Source organism: Tachypleus tridentatus, chromosome 10, assembly GCF_004210375.1.
Source record: "Tachypleus tridentatus isolate NWPU-2018 chromosome 10, ASM421037v1, whole genome shotgun sequence".
NCBI lineage: Eukaryota > Metazoa > Arthropoda > Merostomata > Xiphosura > Limulidae > Tachypleus > Tachypleus tridentatus.
The window spans coordinates 30,141,439-30,166,256 of NC_134834.1; the positions used below are offsets into that span (position 1 = coordinate 30,141,439).

The 24,818-nt window shown below is 33.8% G+C and overlaps 1 protein-coding gene across 1 annotated transcript in view; it reads right to left on the reverse strand.

Moving 5' to 3' along the window:
- LOC143228322 (titin-like) overlaps positions 1-24,818 on the reverse strand; it is a 98,531-nt gene that overhangs the window by 38,027 nt on the left and 35,686 nt on the right. Inside the window, 27 exon segments of the mRNA XM_076459592.1 lie at positions 470-613; positions 882-1,056; positions 1,791-1,888; positions 3,596-3,739; positions 4,952-5,200; positions 5,888-6,031; positions 6,438-6,698; positions 7,294-7,437; positions 7,695-7,949; positions 8,540-8,683; positions 9,561-9,818; positions 10,688-10,831; positions 11,092-11,346; positions 12,301-12,444; positions 12,971-13,222; positions 13,525-13,668; positions 14,491-14,748; positions 15,219-15,362; positions 16,318-16,575; positions 17,273-17,416; positions 18,111-18,365; positions 21,429-21,572; positions 21,732-21,887; positions 21,890-21,906; positions 23,626-23,701; positions 24,007-24,150; positions 24,458-24,712. Coding sequence (XP_076315707.1) covers positions 470-613; positions 882-1,056; positions 1,791-1,888; positions 3,596-3,739; positions 4,952-5,200; positions 5,888-6,031; positions 6,438-6,698; positions 7,294-7,437; positions 7,695-7,949; positions 8,540-8,683; positions 9,561-9,818; positions 10,688-10,831; positions 11,092-11,346; positions 12,301-12,444; positions 12,971-13,222; positions 13,525-13,668; positions 14,491-14,748; positions 15,219-15,362; positions 16,318-16,575; positions 17,273-17,416; positions 18,111-18,365; positions 21,429-21,572; positions 21,732-21,887; positions 21,890-21,906; positions 23,626-23,701; positions 24,007-24,150; positions 24,458-24,712 — 4,806 coding nt within the window.

Here is a 24,818-nt window from a genome sequence, read left to right on the forward strand (position 1 = left end):
CTTTATTCTTTTTTTTTTTTTTTTTTTTTAAATTTCCACTCTCGTGTGCAAGTCGGCTAAACAGCCAGTTCAGAGACCTTTGGCTTTCAGGTATAGTTGCACCTAATTTTAAACTGTGAGGAAAAAAAAAAAAAGTAGCCATAAGGAATTTGTTTGATTCTTTGAAATGAATAACAGAATTAACGCTTTGATAATTCATTCAAAGTTGCTAAAAGTGTGGAACGCGCTCAGCGACATCTTATCTTGAACTCCCTTTAATCTGTAGCCAAACAACGTAGCCCCTAGACTACACCAAGCACTTTGTAAACATTACCCTTTGTTTTTATGAGTAAGATATTTAGTAACAATTAAATTTGTTATTTAACCTAATTCAAGATCGACAGTAAAGGATAGGAAAACTTGAGAAAACTAAACTTGTTGGATCTTTTTAAACTTATCTGAAAGACCAGATCAAGTTTCTGTTACTCACCAATACACTGAATGGTGGTTGAAGTGAAGGCTTCCCCTGCGGCATTGCGAGCTCGGCAGGTGTAAACTCCATTATCTCTAGGCCATAAATCTGAAATTACCAATGTGACTTGGCCAAAATCTGTTGCGTGGGTGAAACGGGAGCCTGGAGTGGAATATATGGATTATTGCATTAAAACATTATATACTCTAATTAGGTAAAAAACAACACTTTGCGGTAGCTTTTTATTCAGTTATACATCTTGAGTTGGGCATTTCAGACATCTCTTCCTTCATAAACAAGAACAATGGAGTTCGATTTTCGAGAAACTCGGTTATTTCATGAAATTTAAAAAGTAGTTACGTTTTCGATTGAAGTTTATGGTACTTCTACAATAAATATGTCAAATAATCTAAAATAATAAAACTGTTACCTAATTCTAAGACCTTTCCATTGAAAAACCAATCGATCGCAAGTTTTGGATCAGTGGAGGGCTCGTATCGGCAATTTAGCCGAAGTCCTTCGCCCTCGTTAACAGTGAAGCTTTGTTGAAGCGGTTCTACAAACACGGGTTTTGGAAACATCTGGTTATCTTCCTCCAAGGTTGTCTGCGACATTAATAACAACGAATTAGAGCAGTTTACTATTCTAATCCCTCAGCTTTATAAGGGTAGATACAATAATATTGAAGAAAAAATTACCTTCAATTTTCCAATAACTTATTTTTTCTATTAACCAAGAATGAACAATGTTTAATAATTGTAAAACAATTGTCCAATGGATAAAATAAACACATCTTCGGTAGTACCTAGCGTTTACTATTATACTATATATATTTAAGGACAAAAGTACCGAAAAATTAAAGGATTGAATACGCAACGAAGTCTATTTAATACTGCTCTGATATTAATGATTTTAATCAAAGGAAATAAAACATTTCTTACACTTACAAATTAAGAATAAGTTGAGTTAAGAAATAATATTTTCTTAATATTTTATGTACTTAACCCTGACATACTCCATGTTTTACTTTAAATTAACATTATCTTAACCTTATTTATTCAGGCACTTTATGTTAACATAATAAACAGTTACTACCATCATCAAGGTGATCATGTTACCGATAATAGTCGACTGATAATTTTGTAATGAACGTTTTATCTTCCATTGTGTCGAAAAAAAAAAAGTCGTTTTTCTTTTCCATTTTCAAAATCATTATCTTATAGGATTTTCAGAACTAAAATACATTCTATAAATCCTTGCCGTGAAGCAGGTTTTAATATGATAGGTTCAAAGATGAAACCACTGTTATCCACAGTTGAACTCTCTAGCCAAAAGATACCTGATATCTAGAGAGATAAGCTTCTTCGACTTCCTGCACATGTGACAAGCCCTCTTGTCCCATCGGATGAAGAGTTGTGGAAATGACGGCTCCCTTACCTGATCACAGAGAACAATAACATTAAGAATATAACTGAAGAATTCATTACAAGAAAAGAACAACAAACATTATACTTGTTTTAACCCGGAATCGATATTGATTTCACGTGTGTTTGAAACACATTTTTCAAAATATTTATGAACCAAATAACTTCCGAATTCATAACTGTTTGTTTAGTACAAGACCCCTTACATATTAAATAACAAACAAAAAACACAAGAAACAAGAAAACCAAAGACATTCACTAACCTTTTGTTTTAGCACAAAGCTACACAATAGGCTATCTGTATCTCAGAGCGGTTGGTATGGGTATTAATACTTTTACTGATAAGGAGAGAACAACGTTTTGACCTTCTTATGTCATCTTCAGATTAAAAAAGAAAGAATTTGCAACTGACCGTTGTCGAGCACATGTCTTAGAGACGAGAGTATAAACGGGTACGTCAGCGGTCAGTTGCAAACTCTCTCTTTCTTAATCTGAAGATGATCTAAGAAGGTCGAAACGTTGTTCTCTTCTTATCAGTAAAAGTATTAATACCCATACTAGCCGTTCTGAGATACATTTTTATTTCAAGTGGGGTTTTCATCATCAAGAACAATAGGCTATGTACTTTTTGTCCACTACGAGTAATTGAACAATGAATTTTAGCTTTGCAGTTCCGTGAATTTACCTTGACTCATTGAGGAATTTTTCAATTCAGCAATTAATTTACCCTAACCCACTGAGGAACTCCTCAGCTCTACAATTAATCCCACTGATTACTGCTGGGTTTTCCTCTGTAATATGAAAATAAATTGAGTGGTTACACCTTTTTGGTGAGTTCTTTATTATGATTATTATAATAGACAAATACAAAATATTACTCAATATGATGCAATATTTGAGCCCTACTGATGGTGAACGATACAGAAAAGTCTGCAATTTGAGGGTTAAAAATATAACAAGTGCAGAATAAAATGCACACTATTGGCTCAGTTAGATTAATAAAATTCACGTGTTTAAGTTTCTCTGTACGCTTTTACGTCTCTTAAATTGTGATTTGAACACCAGAATACAGAGAAATGACAATTAATCTTTTTATCGTTAGCTGTAAATCACTAAAAGGGCACCCACAATCCTAATAAGTTATGCCTTACCAAGCCTAACTAGGTAAACTGATGGTTGATTGAATGCATTTATAAATTATTTATTACGTACCAATATTATATCTTACTACCTGCTGTTATTCCGTAGAGGATAAATTATCGATCTATCGATTTCTTTGTAAACAATGTAAGTAACGAAAAACTGTTTATCCACATCTTAAGGTCTAGTAATTCAGATGTAATATTTCTTAAAAGCACTGTTCCACTTACAGGGAATATTTGGTCTATCTATGCTACACTTTTATATATATTTGTGATACCTCTGATATATAACACGTGAACGGTAAGAAACTTAGACATTTTTAAAGATTTGGGTGCAGTAAGAAGCAAGCATGTTTCTTCATTTTGTTCTTACGTAATTTACTTTCAAACACGTTAGCTATTAGCAGTGCCATCCACCTATAGAGAAATTACTGGCTATAGTTGTAATTCACTTACGGCTGAAATCACTGCGAGTATTAAATGGCACACTGCAGCTCGAACCTTGGCCCTTTCAATAGTCTTCAATAAGCCACACCTGACACAGCTTAATACATACATATTTTACAATTCAAACTTACTGTGGACTTTAAGGGAACCCGTTGTCACGGCCTGTCCTTTGCTGTTGGTTGCGCGACAGGTGTAGATACCCGAATCTTCTGGGTAGACATGACTGATACTCAAAGTGACAAAACCGAAATCATTATTAGCTGTGAAGCGGGTAGCTGGAGAAAAGAGAGACGAGGCATTGAAAGTGTTGTTTTTACAAAACTTACACTAAATTAGAATATAACATTACCATTGTTTAACTTTAAAGGGAATCATCTTCTGCTATTTTTTCTCAAGTGTATGTTTGTTTATACATGTAATGATGGCTAAGTTCTGATCAGCTGAATACTACGGCCAATTACTTTTCTCAAGTGTAAGTTTGTTTATATATGTAATGATAGCTAAGTTCTGATCAGCTGAATTCCACAACGAATGTTAATTATTCATTTTATGTGGAAAATGAGAAAGTTTTAAGCTTTGGTAAATAAACTGTAATCAATATCTTACACAAAAGATTCATTGTTAATATAAGAATTATTAATAATTTTACGACAAAAGGAATGTTAAAGGCTTGATATATCCTTTGTTATGTCTGATATTATGAAAGTAGATATTTTCATGAACCTGAAGTCATAATTACTGCTTTCTCGCAAGACATAATTAAATCTAGCGGGTGCCAGAAACGTCGAGGGGTCTAATGAGGGAAAGCGCGCACACCAATACTGTTTAGATGTACAAAGGCTTGCTTAGTATTATTAGGATTACTGACAGTAATCGGGCCCTAACTACATCTAAAGTGTGGTACAGTACCGTCAACATGATCTACAAACTTGTCTAGCAACACATGGAAAGACAAGCACATGCTTAAACCACTGTTTGTAACTGTTTCGTTTAAAATATTATCGCGGACTGTTTAGTACTAAAAATGGCCACTCGTATATAAGTGTGTATATATATGTTTATACACAAATACATATACATAAATATTTGTATACATTTTATGATACGGATGCTAATTTTCTTCATTACGCGTCATTAATAGATGAAACTAACTGTAATATACGATATAATAATAGAAACACTCTCGAGTTTCATTGCTAAAGTGACATTTGAAGACATAATAATAGAAACACTCTAGAGTTCCATTGATAAAGCAACATTTGAAGATATCATAACAGAAACATTATTTGAAGACATAATAATAGAAACACTCTAGAGTTCCATTGCTAAAGTGACATTTGAAGACATAATAATAGAAACACTCTAGAGTTCCATTGATAAAGCAACATTTGAAGATATCATAACAGAAACATTATTTGAAGACATAATAATAGAAACACTCTAGAGTTCCATTGCTAAAGTGACATTTCCAACTTAAGATCTCTTACCAGCAGAAAGCGGTTTGCCGTTCAAAAAGAACTCAATCTTGAGGGTCGGGTCTTTGGAAGGTTCCACACGACACTCGAAGTAGGCCGAATCATCTTCCCTCAGTTCCAAGTTGTTCAGGTGGGTGATAAACACAGGGGATTCAAACACCGCGTCTCCCAGCTCAAGTTCTGGAGCTTGGTAGGCTTCCAGTTCCTGGATCTTCTGGAGGCTTTCAGGATTTTGGGTTGATGTAATAATCCCATGACGACCTAGATGGATGAACTATCCTTACTGGACAACCATATAAAACTACCTTTACTTTATACACATGCGTGTATATATATATATATCCCCGCTGCTTTATTCCTATACAACAATTCCCCTAGGTTTATACGAAAAAGAATCTTTCTTCGCATGTATATAAGAATTCCCTTTGCTTGACACCTATATTCAAACTACCTCTACGTAATACATATATTAAAGTTTTCCTTGATTGATATCTGTAATAAAGTTCCCTTTACTTGTACCTATTTTAAATCTTTTTCTTTCTACCTGATACCAGAAAAACAGGATTGAGAAGTATCACAGTTGATGTTTCTTATTTTATTTATTTTGTGTTGTAAGGAACAAAACTGCAAAAATACTTATAATGTGTACAAGTGTGCTAAACCTTATTCTAACAATAAGTTTGTAAATGTATTTATTGAAGAACTTACCCAGTTTAAACTGTTGTTGTCATGATAGGTGAACAATAGGAGTACATTAAATAAGACATTTCTTATACTCGTGAAATTAAAAAATAAACCAAATTACGAAAGCAAATATCATATGAACAACTCAGTACATTGGTTGTCTAGCCTAGCTTTACCTTTCCTTATTTTATAAGCTTTTCTAAAATTATGCTGTATGGTACTACATGCATGTTCAACACCTGTGTTAAATGTATTTCTTTTTACCTTCAATTTTAAGAGAGCACGTTGAAACGGCTTCACCAGCTTCATTCACCGCTCTACAGGTGTAAATACCAGAGTCGTCAGGCCTTAAACCGGTCAATTCAAGGGCACAAAGACCAAAGTCAAAGGTCATAGCCATCCTTGTTCCTGTGAAAGTGAAAATATTTCTGTAATAAGCTTGAAATAATAACACACAAATATTAGGTTATGATAGGTTCAAAATAAACTAGTGAGAAACGGCCAATTACCTACATTTAAAAAACAACAACAACAATAACAACAAACGTTTGTATTAAGGAAATGTATGGTCAACGTGTTGTATCTGGATCTTTTTTGAGCAACCCACCGTTTTAGAGTATTGCTTTTTGCATTTTACTTTGTATTCAATTGGACAACGAATGGATTAGCAGGAATCCTGGAACATTTACAATACATTTTACACACACTAAGGATACATATTACTGAATTTTAACTCACAAATTGGATTCTGCATAGGCGTCTTTGGAAATAATTTCCAAACATCAGTTATTCTAATTTGTGGATACAGACTCACCAGTCACGAGGGACACGCCATTCTTATACCATTCTATCTTCAATTTCTCGTCGTTAGCGGGCTCCACTCTAGCCTCCAGACGGGCATTTTGCCCTTCAACCAACTTGTCATAGCTGCTTAAATGTCGCGTGAAAACTGGTCGGGAGGCAGGACCCGCATCCCACCACACTTCAGGAATTCGCGAGGAATCGTATTCGAACATCTGTTGGGTCTTTAGGTGGCTCTCGGGGTGTTGACTCTCTCCCAGAACTCCATGGCGACCTGGGAAATGATGTAACGTATGGACCTTACTGAACACTGGTTATTTTAGACAGAAATATATAAAAATGAAAGTCCAAAGAAAATATTTTCTAAAATCAAGATAAATCAAAGTTAAAAACAAACGTACTTCGTCAATGTTGATAAAATACCACTTAAGAGTATTCGCGGGTTTGTCTACTACACATTCATAGTATTATTTTAGGCCTCAAAGTTTGCAGTGACGTGTATAAATCACGGGCATTTTCATTAGTTAATCAGCTTGCTTGTTGAATTTTGTGCAAAGTCGCTGCTAGCCGTCCTCTCCTTAATTCTGAAATGCTAAACAAGAGGGAAGACAAATAGTCTAACATTACGACCAAACCTTGTTAGATCAAAAGTGAAATTTGACTGTCACTATTATAACATACCCATGGCTAAAGAGTGAGATATTATTTTTCGGAAGGGTGTGGTAGTAACAAGATGTACATATTGACTCATTTTGGTTAAAAGGAAACGGATTATTCACTAGATCCACTTGTGTGTACATATAACTTTCCTTTTTTTCTTCTTTGGTGTACACGTGTATTACATATCCAAGAAAGATATGACAGTTTACCTGTTACTTTAAGTGACGTAGAAGTGACAGCTTCACCAACTTTGTTAATAGCCTTGCACATGTAAACACCAGAGTCTTCTGGGATAACTGATCTGATCTCCATGTTCACCAGTCCAAAATCATGGGTGACTCGGAAACGAGTACCTAGAATGAAATATTTAACAAACTGAAATAATCCTGCTTCGAACTTACATGAAGCACTGTTACACATTACATTATAACAAATTCATTCATTGTAAACAAATGCATACCGAGGAACATGGTGTTTAATTTTATGTTATTTTATCTTTTTTTTTCCTTTATGAGTAAATAACTGAGTAAAAGACTTAACAGGTTTGAGTCCCGTTTAAGACTACACAATGATAATTTGAAACACTGAATATTTCGTGTCCTGAGCGAACCTGTTTTCAGTTCCTTCCCGTTCAAATACCACTCAAATTTCAAGTCAGGATCATCCACAGGTGTGACACGACATTCAAAGAACGCAAGCTGTCCTTCCACTAGTTCATGAGGCCCAACAATAGGCATGATGAAGATAGGTTTATCATAGACTTTATCTGGTTCTTCCGGCCCTTTCAGGCTCTTTAGATATTCCATTTCCTGAATTTTTTCCAGTCCTTCAGGATGCTGCGTCTCCAGCTGTATTGCGGCTTTAGCTGGAATAAAAAAAAATAGATTCAAATATTTGGTGGCGAGAAAAAGTTAACCATCCTGTCGAAAGTTCAGAATTTGTAAGCCTTACTCTAACGAAGACATTCACTCGTATCTCCTTTTAAATGTTCATATAGACTATTCCAACGTGAAGTCTCTATAAACAGTGAAATTTCTTTACACAACTATACATTTACACAAATCGTTAATTTTTCTAACTATAGCTTCCCAGTAAATAATTCTGTATTTTGCATTCAATTAAAAAAATATTCAAAACTTTTTATTGCCTACGTTTTATTAAAGTATTTATAAGGTTTGCGATTATCACAAATGCTAAAAAATAGATTACAATATCATAGAAGACAAAACTTCTGAAATTTTTCCTTTATCCTCAATATAATTTACAAATTTTACTTCTCGATTTGCGACCCTACTGTAAAAAAAAGAAAGAAAAGAGTTTCTCTCTTATATTTGTTTAGATGTACAAATTTAATCTTTAATTATAAATACTTTCTAACACGGTCACTTTATCCACAACAGTACTGATCTATCTTATCCCATCTGAAAGATCAAAAATAATAAAGCCACTTCTCACATTTTATCTTGACCGAAGCAGTAGTGACAGCTTCACCCAATTCGTTAGATGCTCTGCACATGTAAACACCAGCGTCATCTGGACGTACATACTGGATGTCAAGAGCCACATATCCGAAGTCATGAGTAGTCAAGAAACGAGAGCCTAAGTGATACAACAGAAACCTTAAAACACAAAACGTTTTAACAAAACAAACAAACACACTCCAGGCTTCTTTTACAGTGTAAATTATCATCAACATAAGCACTGAATGTTTTTATTAAATACAGATCACCTAGTTTTTTATGAAGTCAGTTACAGATCAAAGGAACAAACAACTGTTTTGTTTAACTAATGACAAATACCACTTTGTGTTTTAATTTAATTTTATTAATATTAGTGATTCAAATGTTTAGCATAATTTGGAATATTATCATTCTTAATGTATGGCGATTATTTTGTATTATTAGTTTAACATCTGAATTTAAAAACAACCTAAGTTCTCTAAATCAGTCAGTTCACGCGAGGTATTACTGGGTTTATGGACGAAACCCGCTTTTACAACGAGAGCACCCAATTAATGAATCAATGCATTCTAATCATTGTTTTAGAATTGGCTTTATTAACACATAATTTACGTTTCAGTTCTGTTATTGTAGTTATTTTCATAGTGCAAAAAGTGGGGAATCGAGATCCGAATTTATGCGTTATAATTTTGTAAACTTAGCTCTCACCCACCAGAGGGAAAGAACGTTTTATTTCCGGTTAGAAAGGTTAGCTTATTTTTGATCCATAGTTATTAATAGTAATAATAAAACCGATATAGTTCGTCTCATTTATAAACAATGAAATACTTTTTTATTACGATTATCGCTTTCCACTCTAGACGGATGAACCTATTTTTGTGAGAGGAATTCATCAGTAACTGTCACAGTGTAATATAGGTACACGTTTGATTAACACAAAAAAATTATAATTCTTGACGGCATGTTCTCTTGAACTTCAATTTAAGTCTCTTTATAAGAAAAGACTTGTGACAAACTTGTTGGTAGGGCCTTCTCATTGACGAACCATTCCACTTTTAAAGTTGGATCTCCAACAGGAATGAGGCGACACTCCAGATGAGCAGCGTCCCCTTCGATTAAAGCGTCCAAATTCTGCAGAGGGGCTGTGAACACAGGGCGCTGGAATGTGCGGGGTTCAATTATCTCTTCTCGTCGATATCGCGATTCGTCTTCCAGTTCCTTAATTTTAGCGAGACCCTCTGGATGTTGCGTGTCAAGAATGATAGCACTTTTACCTGGAAGTAGAACGTAATAAATTACATCAAATGAACAGCAGTGTGAAGTGTTTTGTAATGTAAACGTAATAGAATTAAATGCGTTTATTTTATTGTATGCGATGAAAAATATCGGACTCTAGTTTAGGTCTATAATACTCACATAACAGGTTTATAATATTCACATAACAGGATATATTCCGGAACTAATAACATTAAACCATACAGAAAATATGTAACGTATTCAGAACATACATTTCTACTGTATAGAAGGGTTACTCACACAGTTAGAGTTTTCTATTAACGGTGAGGATGTTATTCTTGGACATTGAGTCATTTATTATGATAAAGTTTAGCTTCGTGACAATGCCCAGTTTAGTTGCTGCACACTTAGGTTCATTAGCGTTCATAGCAGTAACCAGTTTTCTCAGTGAACATGTGACTGTTTGTGATGGTGGTCATTTTACTTACTGAACACTTAACTGTTCATGGTGGTGGACAGGTTAGTTTGTAAATGTGCAGTTGTTTATGGTGGTGGACAGGCTAGTTAGTGAACGTTCGGATGTTTACGATGGTGACAGGTTAGTTAGCGAACGTTTAGTTGTTCATGGTGGTGGACAGGTTAGTTAGTGAACGTTCGACTGTTTACGATGGTGGACAGGTTAGTTAGTGAACGTTTAGTTGTTCATGGTGGTGAACAGGTTAGTTAGTGAACGTTCGGCTGTTCATGATGGTGGACAGGTTAGTTAGTAAATAAAAAACTGCTGTTTAACGCAGTGTTTGGCAGATAACCTAAATACCGTAGTGAACAATTTTATAAACAATAACGTGTAAATAAATTACTTAGGAAGTTCGGAACTGTTCTACATTTTCAAAATAACATCACATACCATGAACTTTAATATTGATAGAAATGGCAGCCTCTCCAAGACGGTTTGTGGCTTTCACAGTAAACATTCCTGTATCTTCTGGATAAACGTGCTTGATGTCTAGTGCAACGTAGCCAAAGTCAAAAGTAACATGGAACCGAGAACCTATAAACATTTGTAAGAACAGTTACTTAATAAAAACATCAGATTATTAGAAACGTATTTCATATACAAATCAAATATTTATAAGATATGTTCTTATTGAAGCCCCCTATTTTTTTGTATTGTTGTCTACAATTTAAATTTAAATCTGGATTATTTCCATTGCAAAATAAAGAAATAGCTTTATGACTGGCAAGACCTTTATTTTTATTTTCACTTGAAATTCAAAATTCTGCTTTAAAAAAACCGATCTACGTACATACCTGCATCGAGAGGTTTTCCATTGTGGAAGATCTCCACCTTCAACTCGTTATCATGAGATGGTTCTACTTGGCATTCAAAGTGTGCACTCTGACCTTCAACAAATTCTGTTATCCCCTGGAGTTCGGTTGTGAAGTAGGGACGACATAACGGCTTCTCTACGATTTCTATGGGTTGGAACTTCACTAAACTCTCCAGTTCCCTGATCTTCTCCAGGCCTTCTGGATGTTGTGTATCATCCAGAATACTGCGTCGAGCTAAAGCAACGACAAAAAGGCAACATTTAGAACAATAAACCATTGATTTTTATTGTAAAAGGCAAACGAAAAGGTTATTTCAAACTGTTTTATCATTAGAACTGTAAATAATTTCCTATAAATACATTTACTAGCTTCGTTTGATAATATGTTAATTATGAACACAACAAAACCTTGTCATATTGGTTTAACTCAGTGTGACGTGTGCTTTATGTGGAAACGAATCAAAACCCAAACTACTTTTTGGTTCTTTTAGTTACCCTGTAGCTGACACTAAATTAATCTTGGTATAGGTTTTACAGCATAGTAGTTTAGGAAAGTAACATTGAAATTAACTAGATTAACGTGCTTTTTTGTGAATATCATAATGTATTTTTTCACAGATGATAAATTTAAACATAATACATTGACATCAGTTAAATCTGTAAAATTTTTATGTTATAGCGTTTAGTTTTAGTTTTCAGTTTGACATTTTGTACTGTGACAAAAATTTCTATTTTCTTACATTAAATTTAAAACCAAATAAAAATAAACGAAACTGGTCAGATTAAAATGTTAATGGTTATAAATTTCTAGTTGAAAATCAACAAAGCTAGTAAAAATAATAACAACAATCTAAGTGTTTGGCTGTTTTTAATGTTGATCATAGATGCGGTTTACGATCTAGTAATACAATTGTTTAATGTTTCAGTGGATTATAAAAGTGATTTAACTTCAAATAGATTAATTATTTAATTAATTAAAAATGCCAATGATTTAGGAACATAATACATTGAAAATGTATTTGACCTCGTAACGTTTTCATTACTTCGTGATATGGGAACATAATTCAACTCTTATCATACCTTTAAGCTTCAGGAGACAAAGTACAAATTGGAGAAATGGCCTAATAATAAATTATTTAGTTTTTTAAAGTATTGGACTCAGTTTATGAATAACCGTAGTTTAGTCTACCTTGGACTTTGATGGAGCACGTGGTTACAGCTTCTCCAAGCTCACTGACAGCCTTGCACATGTATGTACCTGTGTCTTCAGGAAACACGTACAGGATATCCAGAGCTACGTAGCCAAAGTCATGGGTCTTACGGAACCGATGAGCTGTTGGTTCAAACATTCATTCATTGAATATAGCTAAAAACGCCTTTTTGTTTCTTTCGTCATCTTTTAAAGAATCTTTTTTTTCATAATTCCTTTTAACTGTTCAACATGACTCAAAACATTGAAATTGCAAATAATTTTAATGACTCTATACATTGTGGTTGCAAGGAGTTCTAATGAATCAATCCGTTGAAATTACAAGGGACGTTTGATGTCAGGTTAAAATTTAATCTGTCAAAAATCATCTTAAAGGAAAATGCCGTGGTTCTGTAATTATTTTATTGTGTTCAGTTAATTAAAATCAGCGCTACATATGTGAGCGAGTTTTAGAATAAAATTATTAAACACGTATTTCATAAGAATATACGATACATACACTCTTGAAATGTTCTACAGTGTCAAGTTAAACTTCGATCCCACATCAATTTATGATAAGAAGATATCACCATTAATTTGAAAAATCTTCATCAGATACCATTAAAGAAGATGATGTTTACCTCAATTTCTGGATTATCCTAAAACATACCTTCTTTGATTTCAACTCCATTAACAAACCACATAACCTTCAGTTTTGGATCAGTGACTGGCTCCAGCTGACATTCCAGGTGAGCGGACTGCCCTTCTATGACATTGTCTAAAGATTTGAGTGGTGTCAAGAATACTGGACGAGTAACGGGTGGAGGAGGTTCTTCTGCTGGTGGTACGTACGCACTTTCTAATTCTCTGATTTTCTGGAGTCCTTCCTCGTGAAGTGTGTCAGTCAAAATTGCACTTTTAGCTAAAATAATAGTTCAAAAACGTATTCTAAATACGAATTTTAAATCCAAAATATTTACACCTAATCACTCATTAACTAATTACTTTAATTTGTTAATATTAAGATATTTTATGAAAACAATTTTGTTAAACTTAAATCCACCATATTTGTGAAAATGCTCAATTAGTCGTTTACCATGTGTAGCAACGGATTTTAAAAGCTGTACGTTTATTATGGTCGATGAAACTTTGGGAAAATATACAACATTTTCTCAGTACACTCTTTCGAAAAAAATCAACTCGAAAGAATCAACCGTTTTATACCTTTAACACTTATCGAACACGTGGTAATTGCCTCTCCTGCCTTATTGGTGGCTTTACACATGTATGTACCAGTGTCTTCGGGGAAAACATAGAGTATATCCAGAGAGACATAGCCAAAGTCGCAGATACTTCTGAATCGATGAGCTAGAATAAAGGAACGTTACAATCATTTCCAAAGTCACACAATAGTATTGGATGTAGACAACATGTAACTTTTGTTTGTTTGGCTTAGAACAGTCACGCTATATAAGAAAAAGGTGCTATTTACGCATAAACTTCCCTAATTCTAACACGTAACTTTTGCTTGTTTCAGAATAGTCACGCTTCATTAAAAAGGGCTATCTACGCATAACTTTCTGTAATTCCGAACTGATATATTAAGGGAAGATAACCAGTCAGAAACACCAACTGCCAACTTTTGGAATACTCTTATCTGGCCGAACATTTGAATTTGAGTGCCACTCTAAAAGCACACTCACAGTTCCAAAGTGCGGATTGTGAAATTTTCCTTTCGGTCAACGAGACGCGAATCATGAATTAAAAACTTCAAGTTTGGGCAAATAACTTATTAGGTAATATCCCGCCCAACAGCTACTGTTTGTCATATAAGGTTTTCTAGTAAGTTCTGTTATGTATTTTTAAAAATCATATTTTCTATATTTTAAGCAACTGCTAATCTTCTAAAGATCATCATGATATGTTACTATGGGCTGATTGTCAACATTCTTTTTTTTGAAACAGGAAAAAATATATAAAATTATTTTTAGTATTCAAAATAAATATCTATAATTAGATTAAAAAACTTGTTTCATAATCTGCGATCCAAAGTTAAAGTTGAGTATCTGTAGATGTTTGCTAATAAAAACTGGGTTGAGAGGTGTGCAGAATTTAAAGAAAAAAACGACTTCATTAGCTTTTAATGAACATCAACTATCCCTTTGTAATAAGAGGTATTTCAAAAAGCACCTTGTGGAATAGTGCGACCGTTGACGAACCATTCAATCTTCATATTAGGATCGTTAACTGGTGTGAACATAGCTTCTAGGTGAGCAGGTTGTCCCTCTACTAAGTCGTCAAGGTTATACAGAGGACGACTAAATGCCGGTCGTTCGTTATACAGTACTTCTTCCTCAGTACTTCTGAGGAATCGACTTTCATCTTCTAGCTCTCTAATTCTCTGTAAGCTGTCAGGTTGCTGCGATTCCAGAATCAGTGCACTTCTGCCTACAAGACAAGATCAAAAAACACCTGAGTTGTTTACTTGCAAGTGACGAGGATTGTTTTTATGATCCAAATACTTTTGTTTGTCACTATGAAAGAGAGATCCTTCTTTTTTTCCTAAATTATGTCAATTTTTTTGAATTTTCAGCTAAAATAAACAAAGATAAAATAACCAAAAAGGTGCTTTAATAACATCTATACACTTCCTCAATTTATTTCTCACTAAACTCTTGTAAAATGTTCTGAAACATATTTATATCAGAATTAATTAAGTTTGTGCCTTGACAAGTTAACATGTTGAGATTCTTTCATTTTTCCTTTCGAGCATTCTACCTACTACCGAATTGGGCCATCTCACGCTCAGATTTTACTTGTAACATTATTCTAGTCGAAGATATTTTAATGATGTATTCACTGATATCTTCTGTAGTTACAGATAAGACATTAAGCAACTAGGCTTTCTGAATACTTACCTGTCACATGTATTCTAGTGGATGATGTTTCAACTCCAAGTCTGTTAGTAGCTTTAATCGTGTATTCACCGGTATCTTCTGGAGTTACAGATAAGATATCTAGGGCTGCCATGCCAAAGTCATACATTGTTCGATACCTGTGAGCTACAAAAAACAACAACAAGCAAGCAAAAATGTTATATTTCTTTCTGTAGCTCATATCATTGCATTTAAATTAATTACAAAATGTATTTTTAAAACAAAACCGAAAAACCGAGTTAACTAGCTGTTGTTTTTTCATTTCAATAACATCAGTTCATCAGTAACTAGTGTGTTTTAAAGCAGATACTGATTTCTATTTCTAATAATCTTCCAATGTTGTTTTTAACAGAGAACAATACACAGAGCATAAAAAACCTTTAGTAACTCAAAGGTGGAGAATTGTCATAAACGTCTGAAAGTTGTTATAAAAGCTAAAAGAGGACACACAAAATATTAAAGCGGGGGTTTAAAATTTTTTCCTCTCTCAGCACAATGTAATATGAAAGAAAACTAACTAACTAAAACACAGTCTTAAAAATATTTAAGTTTACATAATAGAGTGAAATGAATTCACTGATTAAAGATTATATTACTTATGGAACAACCTCTTTATCTGCAACTAAATCACCAATGTGTGTGGTAGTTTCAGTTGTTAAAAAGGCAATTTACCAGTAACTGTTAGTTGTTCGTTATTAAGCACGAAAGGCTATCTGTACTTTGCCCACTACGGGTATCGAAACCGGTTTCTAGCAGATAAGACTGCTCGATTGATAAAGTACGTCTGATGTAGTGAGTTGAAAGATCCCGGGCTCAACTCTCTACTCGCAAAAGAGAAAAATTGAATCACTATATAAAAATTATCGAGAAAAAATTCATGAAAGAGGGAAAATGTTTGAGAAGTTAAAAGATACGTTCCGGGTAGTGGCTAGCAAATTAGCCGTTATGCTCCATTGGTTGAAAACTAATCTGGTATACGAGAGGTCACACGTTCGAGCTTGTTCACGAATTGAATAAAATTAAAAATTCTGTTGTAGAGACAAGGAACTGAGTGAAAACATAAAGTTATGTTTTAACTCACCACTTGGAAGTAATTTGCCATTGAAAAACCATTCGATCTTCATACTAGGATCAGGGTAAGGTTCAATACGACACTCCATATGACTATTTTGTCCTTCAATGAGCTTGTCAACTCCTTGCAAGGAGGTGATAAATATCGGCTTGCTGGTGACCACGATGTCTTCAGCAAATTCTCTTTGGTAACGGCTTGTGTCCTCTAACACTTGTATCTTCTGTAGGCTGTTAGGTTGCTGTGACTGAAGTTGAAGAGCCTTCAAGCCTAGAAGATATAAACCACTTTACTCGCTGAATGTTCTTCACAAAGATTTTATAACACGTGTCTAATCGTAAGAAATGGAATAATATATTCAACATTCAACTTAGTTAAAGTGTGGCACAAAAGAGGAGTTTAGTAACATACACGATAACCATGGCTGGCAGCAACGAGGTGATAAAAAACGTTTTGAAGCTGATGGACTGGTAGAGAGACAAGGTATGGATCCAAGAAATTTCACATCCTTTTACAGTTAATTGTGATCATGGGTCTTTCAGGCCCATTGCTACTATCTATTGTTTTACATAAAACTTGAAAATATATATTTCTAAACCGTTTCTCATTATTTTCAGATATCAACATTAAAACGCAGGACTGACTCCATTTGGTTATTTTACAATCAGTTGTTTGCATATGTAAAATATTACAATAAACCTAAGTTCTAAAAAAGATACAATTAACCGACAGAGTGCACATTAATAAATCATCATTGATAACTAGAATAATTCCTTGATGGGTTACAATCTCACTATGATGAACATTAAAAGCGTTAACAATACCCAAAAAAACTTCTTAAGACCACAAAATTTAGACTGTTTCATTCACAATGGCTGGTTCATGTGACCTATAGTGTTTTTTTTTAGAGTACTTTATGGACAGTACTTTACGTAGCCGTAGCTACAACGTAGATAACGATTCTTACCCCTAACGTTCAAGGTAGCAGAGCATACTGCCTGACCCAGCTCGCTTGTTGCTTTACATGTGTAGGTTCCACTATCTTCAGGTTTCACATACGCCAGGTCTAAGGACACGTAGCCAAAGTCGTGTAAAGTGGTAACTCTGGAAGCTATGTATAGAAGAGAGAAAATTATTTTATCCACTATTTACATGTAATATTATGCTTCTATACAATATTGTAAATACAATTCGAATTTTCCCGTGATTTGTATAATTTCAATGAGAAAATAGATGTATAAATAAATAGGGTGGAAAGGGCAACTGAGTATTCCATTTTCAAAGAACTGTTTTAACATTACACGTAAGATTTTTGTTTCAGTAGAAATTCAGGCAAAGACATAGTAGGTTGGATGAACTTAATAGACTGTAGCTGCCTTTAGAAAGAAAAAAAAACAACGTTTAGTCTTCTTTCAAAAGGCAGTTGCCGTTCTCATGTACATTAAACTGGAGGTTGTTTTGATATGGTTGTTTTTAAAATCTAGTTTCAGTAGCAACGTGTTTGCCCAGTATGGTTTTAACTGGATCAAATGTTTAATGTTGCTGAGATTATCAAAATACTTCGAGATTCTTATTATTTTTCTCCTCATTTGTTGAACAAAGGGTGTATAATACAGTTTTCGTAATATATATATAGTGCATTAGATGGTAGCACTATATAACAACTAAAATTATACGTTACAATATTCCTTTTCAAATGCCAGGTTCAGATGAGCATTATTCGTAAAACGTAATGAAACAGCGTACATTTATTCTATACAGCTTATCTATAGCAGATATTTGTAACAAAAATGACACTCCCCTACCTTGCATCAGTGGCATACCATTGAAGAACCATTCTACTTTTAATTTATTATCTTTCACGGGGATGAGACGACAATCAAAATGCGCGCTTTCGTTTTCCTGTAGTACCAAGTTTTTCATTGGCTGAGTGAACACAGGAGGTTGTGTGGTGATTTCTTCAGGATACTCAGGTCTTCTTAATCGACTCTCATCTTCTAGTTCTCGGATCTTTTCCAAGCTATCAGGTTGTTGAGACTCCAGAATAAGAGCGCTCTTACCTGACAAGAAAATACCACATCACAAAACAGCAGTTACACATTTAAAGCTACATGTCATATTTGAAATATAATCGCACGAGAATCTTCAAAACTAACAAATTCATATTCGTACATCAGCATTGGGTCTACGTTAAATTTGCATAATATAATTGAAAATTCAATTTTAAAATATTTCTATCATTATGATGAAATGCTCACACAAACTTAAAATAATTTGGAAATAACCATGCTAAACTAGCAGAATTTAAAAATGATTATACTAAACTAGCAGCACTTTGAAACTAGTATAGTATATATCATGAAACTGTCATGGAAATGATAGATGATTATAAATAGATTGATATGTTTTGAATTTTGCGCAACGTTACACGAGAGCTATCTGCGCTAGTCGACTTAATTTAGTAGTGATAGACTAGAGAGAAGACAGCTAGTCGAAGTCACCCAGCGCTAACTCTTGGACTACGCTTTTGCAAACGAATAGTGGGGTTGACCGTGACATAATAACGCCCCACGGCCGGAAGAGTGAACATATTCAGTGAAGGTTATTGGAAGATAGAAGCGAAGCTCAACTAAATATATTTTTGGATAAACGTTGGACATTAGTAATTTTAAACTGTATATTTACTCAACGATATTTAAAAAAAAAACACCTTCAGTTTCAGTTTGATTATGTTCGATCTGGTCCTTGGAAAGCTTCAGAGAGAAGTAGTTTGTTTTAAAACTTTACTTTGACAATCTCAAGAAATTCTTGTTTTAATGTTTAGTTAGGAACATATTGAATTCTTGTTTTAATGTTTAGTTAAGAACATATTGAATTCTTGTTTAAATGTTTAGTTTAGGACCTACTGAATTATTGTTTTAATGTTTAGTTAGAATCATATTAAATTCTTGTTTCAATGTTTAGTTTAGGAACCGAGTGAATTCTTATTTTAATGTTTAGTTAGAATCATATTGAATTCTTGTTCCAATGTTTAGTTTAGGAACCTACTGAATTCTTGTTTTAATGTTTAGTTAGAATCATATTAAATTCTTGTTTTAATGTTTAGTTAGGAACCTACTGAATTATTGTTTCAATGTTTAGTTAGAATCATATTAAATTATTGTTTTAATGTTTAGTTAGGAACATACTGAATTATTGTTTTGATGTTTAGTTAGGAACATACTGAATTATTGTTTTGATGTTTAGTTAGGAACATACTGAATTATTGTTTTGATGTTTAGTTAGAATCATATTAAATTATTGTTTTAATGTTTAGTTTAGGAACCTAGTGAATTCTTATTTTAATGTTTAGTTAGAATCATATTAAATTATTGTTTTAATGTTTAGTTAGGAACATACTGAATTATTGTTTTAATGTTTAGTTAGGAACATACTGAATTATTGTTTTGATGTTTAGTTAGGAACATACTGAATTATTGTTTTGATGTTTAGTTAGAATCATATTAAATTATTGTTTTAATGTTTAGTTAGAAACATACTAAATTATTGTTTTGATGTTTAGTTAGGAACATACTGAATTATTGTTTTGATGTTTAGTTAGGAATATACTGAATTATTGTTTTGATGTTTAGTTAGGTAGGAACCTACTGAATTATTGTTTTGATGTTTAGTTAGGAACATACTGAATTATTGTTTTAATGTTTAGTTAGAATCATATTAAATTCTTGTTTCAATGTTTAGTTTAGGAACCTAGTGAATTCTTATTTTAATGTTTAGTTAGAATCATATTAAATTATTGTTTTAATGTTTAGTTAGGAACATACTGAATTATTGTTTTAATGTTTAGTTAGGAACATACTGAATTATTGTTTTGATGTTTAGTTAGGAACATACTGAATTATTGTTTTGATGTTTAGTTAGGAATATACTGAATTATTGTTTTGATGTTTAGTTAGGAACCTACTGAATTATTGTTTTGATGTTTAGTTAGGAACATACTGAATTATTGTTTTGATGTTTAGTTAGGAACCAACTGAATTATTGTTTTGATATTTAGTTAGGAACCTACTAAATTATTGTTTTGATGTTTAGTTAGGAACCTACTGAACTGAGTAGTTACTTCAGAAACACTACAACAGCAGCTCTTTCAATGGGCAAATCCTGACTACAACCTTTCGAACCATGCTTGCTTTCCTTAATGAAGTTTGGAAAATGAATCGTTAAATAAATCTACGTACTACGTAGAATTATTTTACGTGGGTTTGTTTAAGTTAAATATATATTTAGAAATGCATGCAACTTACACTGTTATACGTGTGTTGCGAAATTTCCGCCTATTCACTAAAGTTGTAGAAGGTTCTAGAGTGTCAAAACAACAATATATGTCGTTGTGAGTATTAGCGTATTGCCAGTATTGTTGTACAGGCGGAAATGTTTAGAAACTCGCCTCGGGCTGATAAAAATTAACCAGAGTGATGCGCCAAGAAATATATATATATATATATATCATTAGTTTACTAAATCTGGTATATTGTAAACCTCGAAAGCTACATTTGTGATAAACGCTTCTTAATCGGGAATTTCAAATATTGATCGGGAATGTTTATATATTTCGAACATTACAAACCGTTTTACTTCAGCGGATTAACATGGAGGTTAGGATCTTTATCAAGACACTATACAGCTTCAGGTAGGAAAATCTCACGTGTGATCAACACTGAGTTGGCTAGCTCGCCGTTAAGTGAAGTGTATCAAAGTGAACTTGAAATTAATTCGCTCATCATGAACCATAGATAAGATATCAAGGAATTTCTGGATCGGATAGAAGACTCAGTATTGTTTGTAAGTTTGTAAAACTTTTGTATATAAGTCATTATACGTAATAACCGTTATTATAAGTTGTATTATTGCTTGTATATTAAAATATATTTGTATTAAAAAAGAAACTGTGTGTATCAATCTTGTTGACAACTATAATAAACTGAATGAATGTGGATATTTTTTAACTTCTAAATCTAAATTACATTCTGAGTCAGTTTTAGACTATTTGAAATCGTAACACGTAACACTTGAATAAGTTTATCATAAGCCAAATAAAGTTTGCATGAAACTATACAACTTACCGATACACTTTAGGTAAGCAGATGTGACTGCTTCTCCGAGAGCATTGGTAGCTTTACACGTGTAAGTTCCCGAATCTTCTGGGTAAGCGTACAGAATAACCAAGGCAACGTGACCAAAGTCAAAATGTTCTGTGACGTGAGTGCCTGCATAATTTTAGTAATGAAACTGTGTTACAAAACAAATTATTTCATACAATATGCGTCGGTATTAAAACAGTTACACGTTTTGCAGAATCAAATAAACATTACGACGTTTAATTGTTTAATTATGTAAATAACGATTTGATGAATAACAAAACTTACCCATCTTAATTTCCTTCCCGTTGTGGAACCATTGCACTTTGAGTTTAGGGTCACCAACAGGAATGAGGCGACATTCGAAACGTGCAGACTGGCCTTCCTTTACCTCCAAATTCTGAGGCGGACTAGTGAAGACAGGTGCTTGGGTTGTAAAGTCTCTTCTTCTATTCTAGTGTATCTGAAATAATAATGTTTTGTTCATTCTCTGTTAGGCTCGGCATGGCTAGGTGAGTTAAGGCGTTCGACTCGTAATCTGAGGGTCGCGGGTTTGAATCCCGGTCGCACCAAACATGCTCGCCCTTTCATCCGTGGGGGCGTTACAATGTCACGGTCAATCCCACTATTCGTTAGTAAAAGAGTAGCCCAAGAGTTGGTAGTGGGTGACGATGACTAGTTGCCTTCCCTCTAGTCTTACACTGCTAAATTAAGGACGGCTAGCGCAGATAGCCCTCGAGTAGCCTTGCGCGAAATTCAAAAAACAAACAATCATTCTCTGTTAATGGGAAAAAACTTTAATTAAAATAAATACAGTCAGAAAGTTTGCTGTGACATTCTATAGCCGATTAGTAAAATAATAATAGAAGATTTACAGGTTAGAAATTAATTTCTAACACATATATTTATAACCTAAGGACAGCAAGGAACCTCTTGGCCCACCTGGGCTGTCCAATCTCTTAAACTAAACATTAAAATAAGGCCTGGCATGGCCAGGGGGGTTAAGGCGTTCGACCCGTAATCCGAGGGTCGCAAGTTCGAATACTTGTCACACTAAACATGCTCGCCCTTTCAGCCGTGGGGGCGTTATAATGTGACGGTTCATCCCACTATTCGTTGGTAAAACAGTAGCCCAAGAGTTGGCGGTGGGTGGTTATGACTAGCTGCTTTCCCTCTAGTCTTACACTGCTAAATTAGGGATGTCTAGCGCAGATAGCCACTGAGTAGCTTTGTGCGAAATTCAAAAACAAACAAACTTTAAAATAAAGCACTCAAAGCGTATCATTTAATTATTTATAATGCTTTTCCATTTCAAGAGCCAACTCACTGTCAGAAAAATAAAACTATTTTATCTAAAGATGACTCCAAAGTTGCTAAACTTTATGTGTGTTCCCTAGTCCTACCATTCTCACCATAAACAAAACAAAGATGAAGTATGGACACTATCATTCCCCTTAGCAACATCAAACACCTCAATCAGATATCCTCTAACTCTTCTTTTTTCCCCAAGAGAAAACAACTTCAGAGATCTTAACCCGTCCTTGTATGATAACTTTTCTATCCCAAGTACCATCCTAGTAGCCCTCCATTTTCAACACTTCAATGTCTTTCTTGTGTTAGTAAACCCAAGACTGAACACAATAAAACTTGGATAACACTATGTAACACAAATTTTGTTTCTAGATAGTATGAGTTATTTCTTAATTTCTTATGTTGTAAAAGTACAGACAATGGCCATTTTTCCCTTTAATCTTTGCTTTTGTGACCTGGATAATGAAATTTAGAAATTAACTTATTTTCTTTGTGAAAACGGACGAATTTGCACATTTTAATTTACATAAGGTCTGAATAAAACAACATATGAATCAAAATGTACATGTTTTTGTACTAAAGTTATACAAAAATGAACAAAAATGTTTAGAAATGAGTAGTTTTTCGAGATTTGCGACTGTAATCTAAATCACTTTCACGTATCAACTCCTTAATGTCTCCCATCATGTTCTCGTTATACGCTCCCAGGTCACAAAAGCAAAGTTTGAAGAGAAAAATAGATCTTTTCCATTTACTTTAGGCATAAGCAAATGGGAAATAACACTTTCTGCCAAGGGACAAGAAAAAGTAAAAATTTTGTTACATTGTGAATTATAATTCGTCAACATTATATAAAGCAAGCGTTTCTTACTTTGAGTAGGCTTCCAACTCCTGAATCTTTTGAAGACCCTCAGGATGATGGGTATCAGATAAAATTGCTGATTTTCCTAAAAGTGAGAACATTTCTATCAGAAACATTCAATGTTGACAAACTTCACATTTCTAAAATTAAAGTTCTTTTTTTAAATCAAAATAATTAATTTACATCCCTTACACTTAGAAGGTCATAAAAATGTTTAATTTTGATCATGTATCGTATTTCAAATATCGACTCCTCACTTTCGTACGTCAAAGTATAATTGTGTTATTCAGTGTTTTAAGTATATATCATCCTTGACATTGATTTGTGAATCTTGAAGCGTTCTGGGAATTACTTTGAAGTGCTGAATTGGAGTTATTCAAAAAAACTTGCCTTCACACGTTAGAGTTGCTTGAAGTTCAACAGTGCCCATTGCATTGGTAGCTCGGCACGTGTAGGTACCCTCGTCCTCTGGTTTTACAGAGAGAATGTTTAGTGCAACATATCCAAAATCGTGGAATGGACGATATCTGTGACCTGTCCACAAAAGAACATAAATTAATATTGTTTTTTAACTCGTTAAGGAACACACAAGTTGTATAATACGCAAAACAAGTGAATCATGTAACGTAATGGCTACCTTTATGTGTGAAAGTATTTCAATTCAGTTCTGAATATAATTAATTTTAGAACAGAATTTTTGGAAACACTGATTATCTAAAAAAAAAGTAGCTTTTAGTTGTGGAAATGTTTAGTAAAATCCTTATAGCTTAGGAAAAAAGGGATTCTGACTATAGGATTTATTTAACCTCAAAAGTGGATCGTTCCGTAAAAGACTGATTACCTGAAGGAAGTATCTTCCCATTGTGAAACCATTCAATTTTGAGAGTTGAATCACTAACAGGCTCTAGATGGCACTCAAAATGTGCTTGTTGACCTTCCCGAAGATGCAAGTTGTTAAGGGTAGAGGTAAAGCGAGGTTTGATTTTAGCTATTTCCTCCACCCAGGCGTCTCGTTGGTAGCGACTAGTGTCTTCCAAATGTTGGATCTTTTCGAGGCTACTAGGCTGTTGAGATTCCAGGATTATTTCTCTTTTGGCTATAATGATACAAAATTGAGGATTTAACAGCAATTAAATCAACATGTTCCGTTTCTGATCCATTTAAAAACATTCACTGCACATCACATCTGAAACTACGGTAAA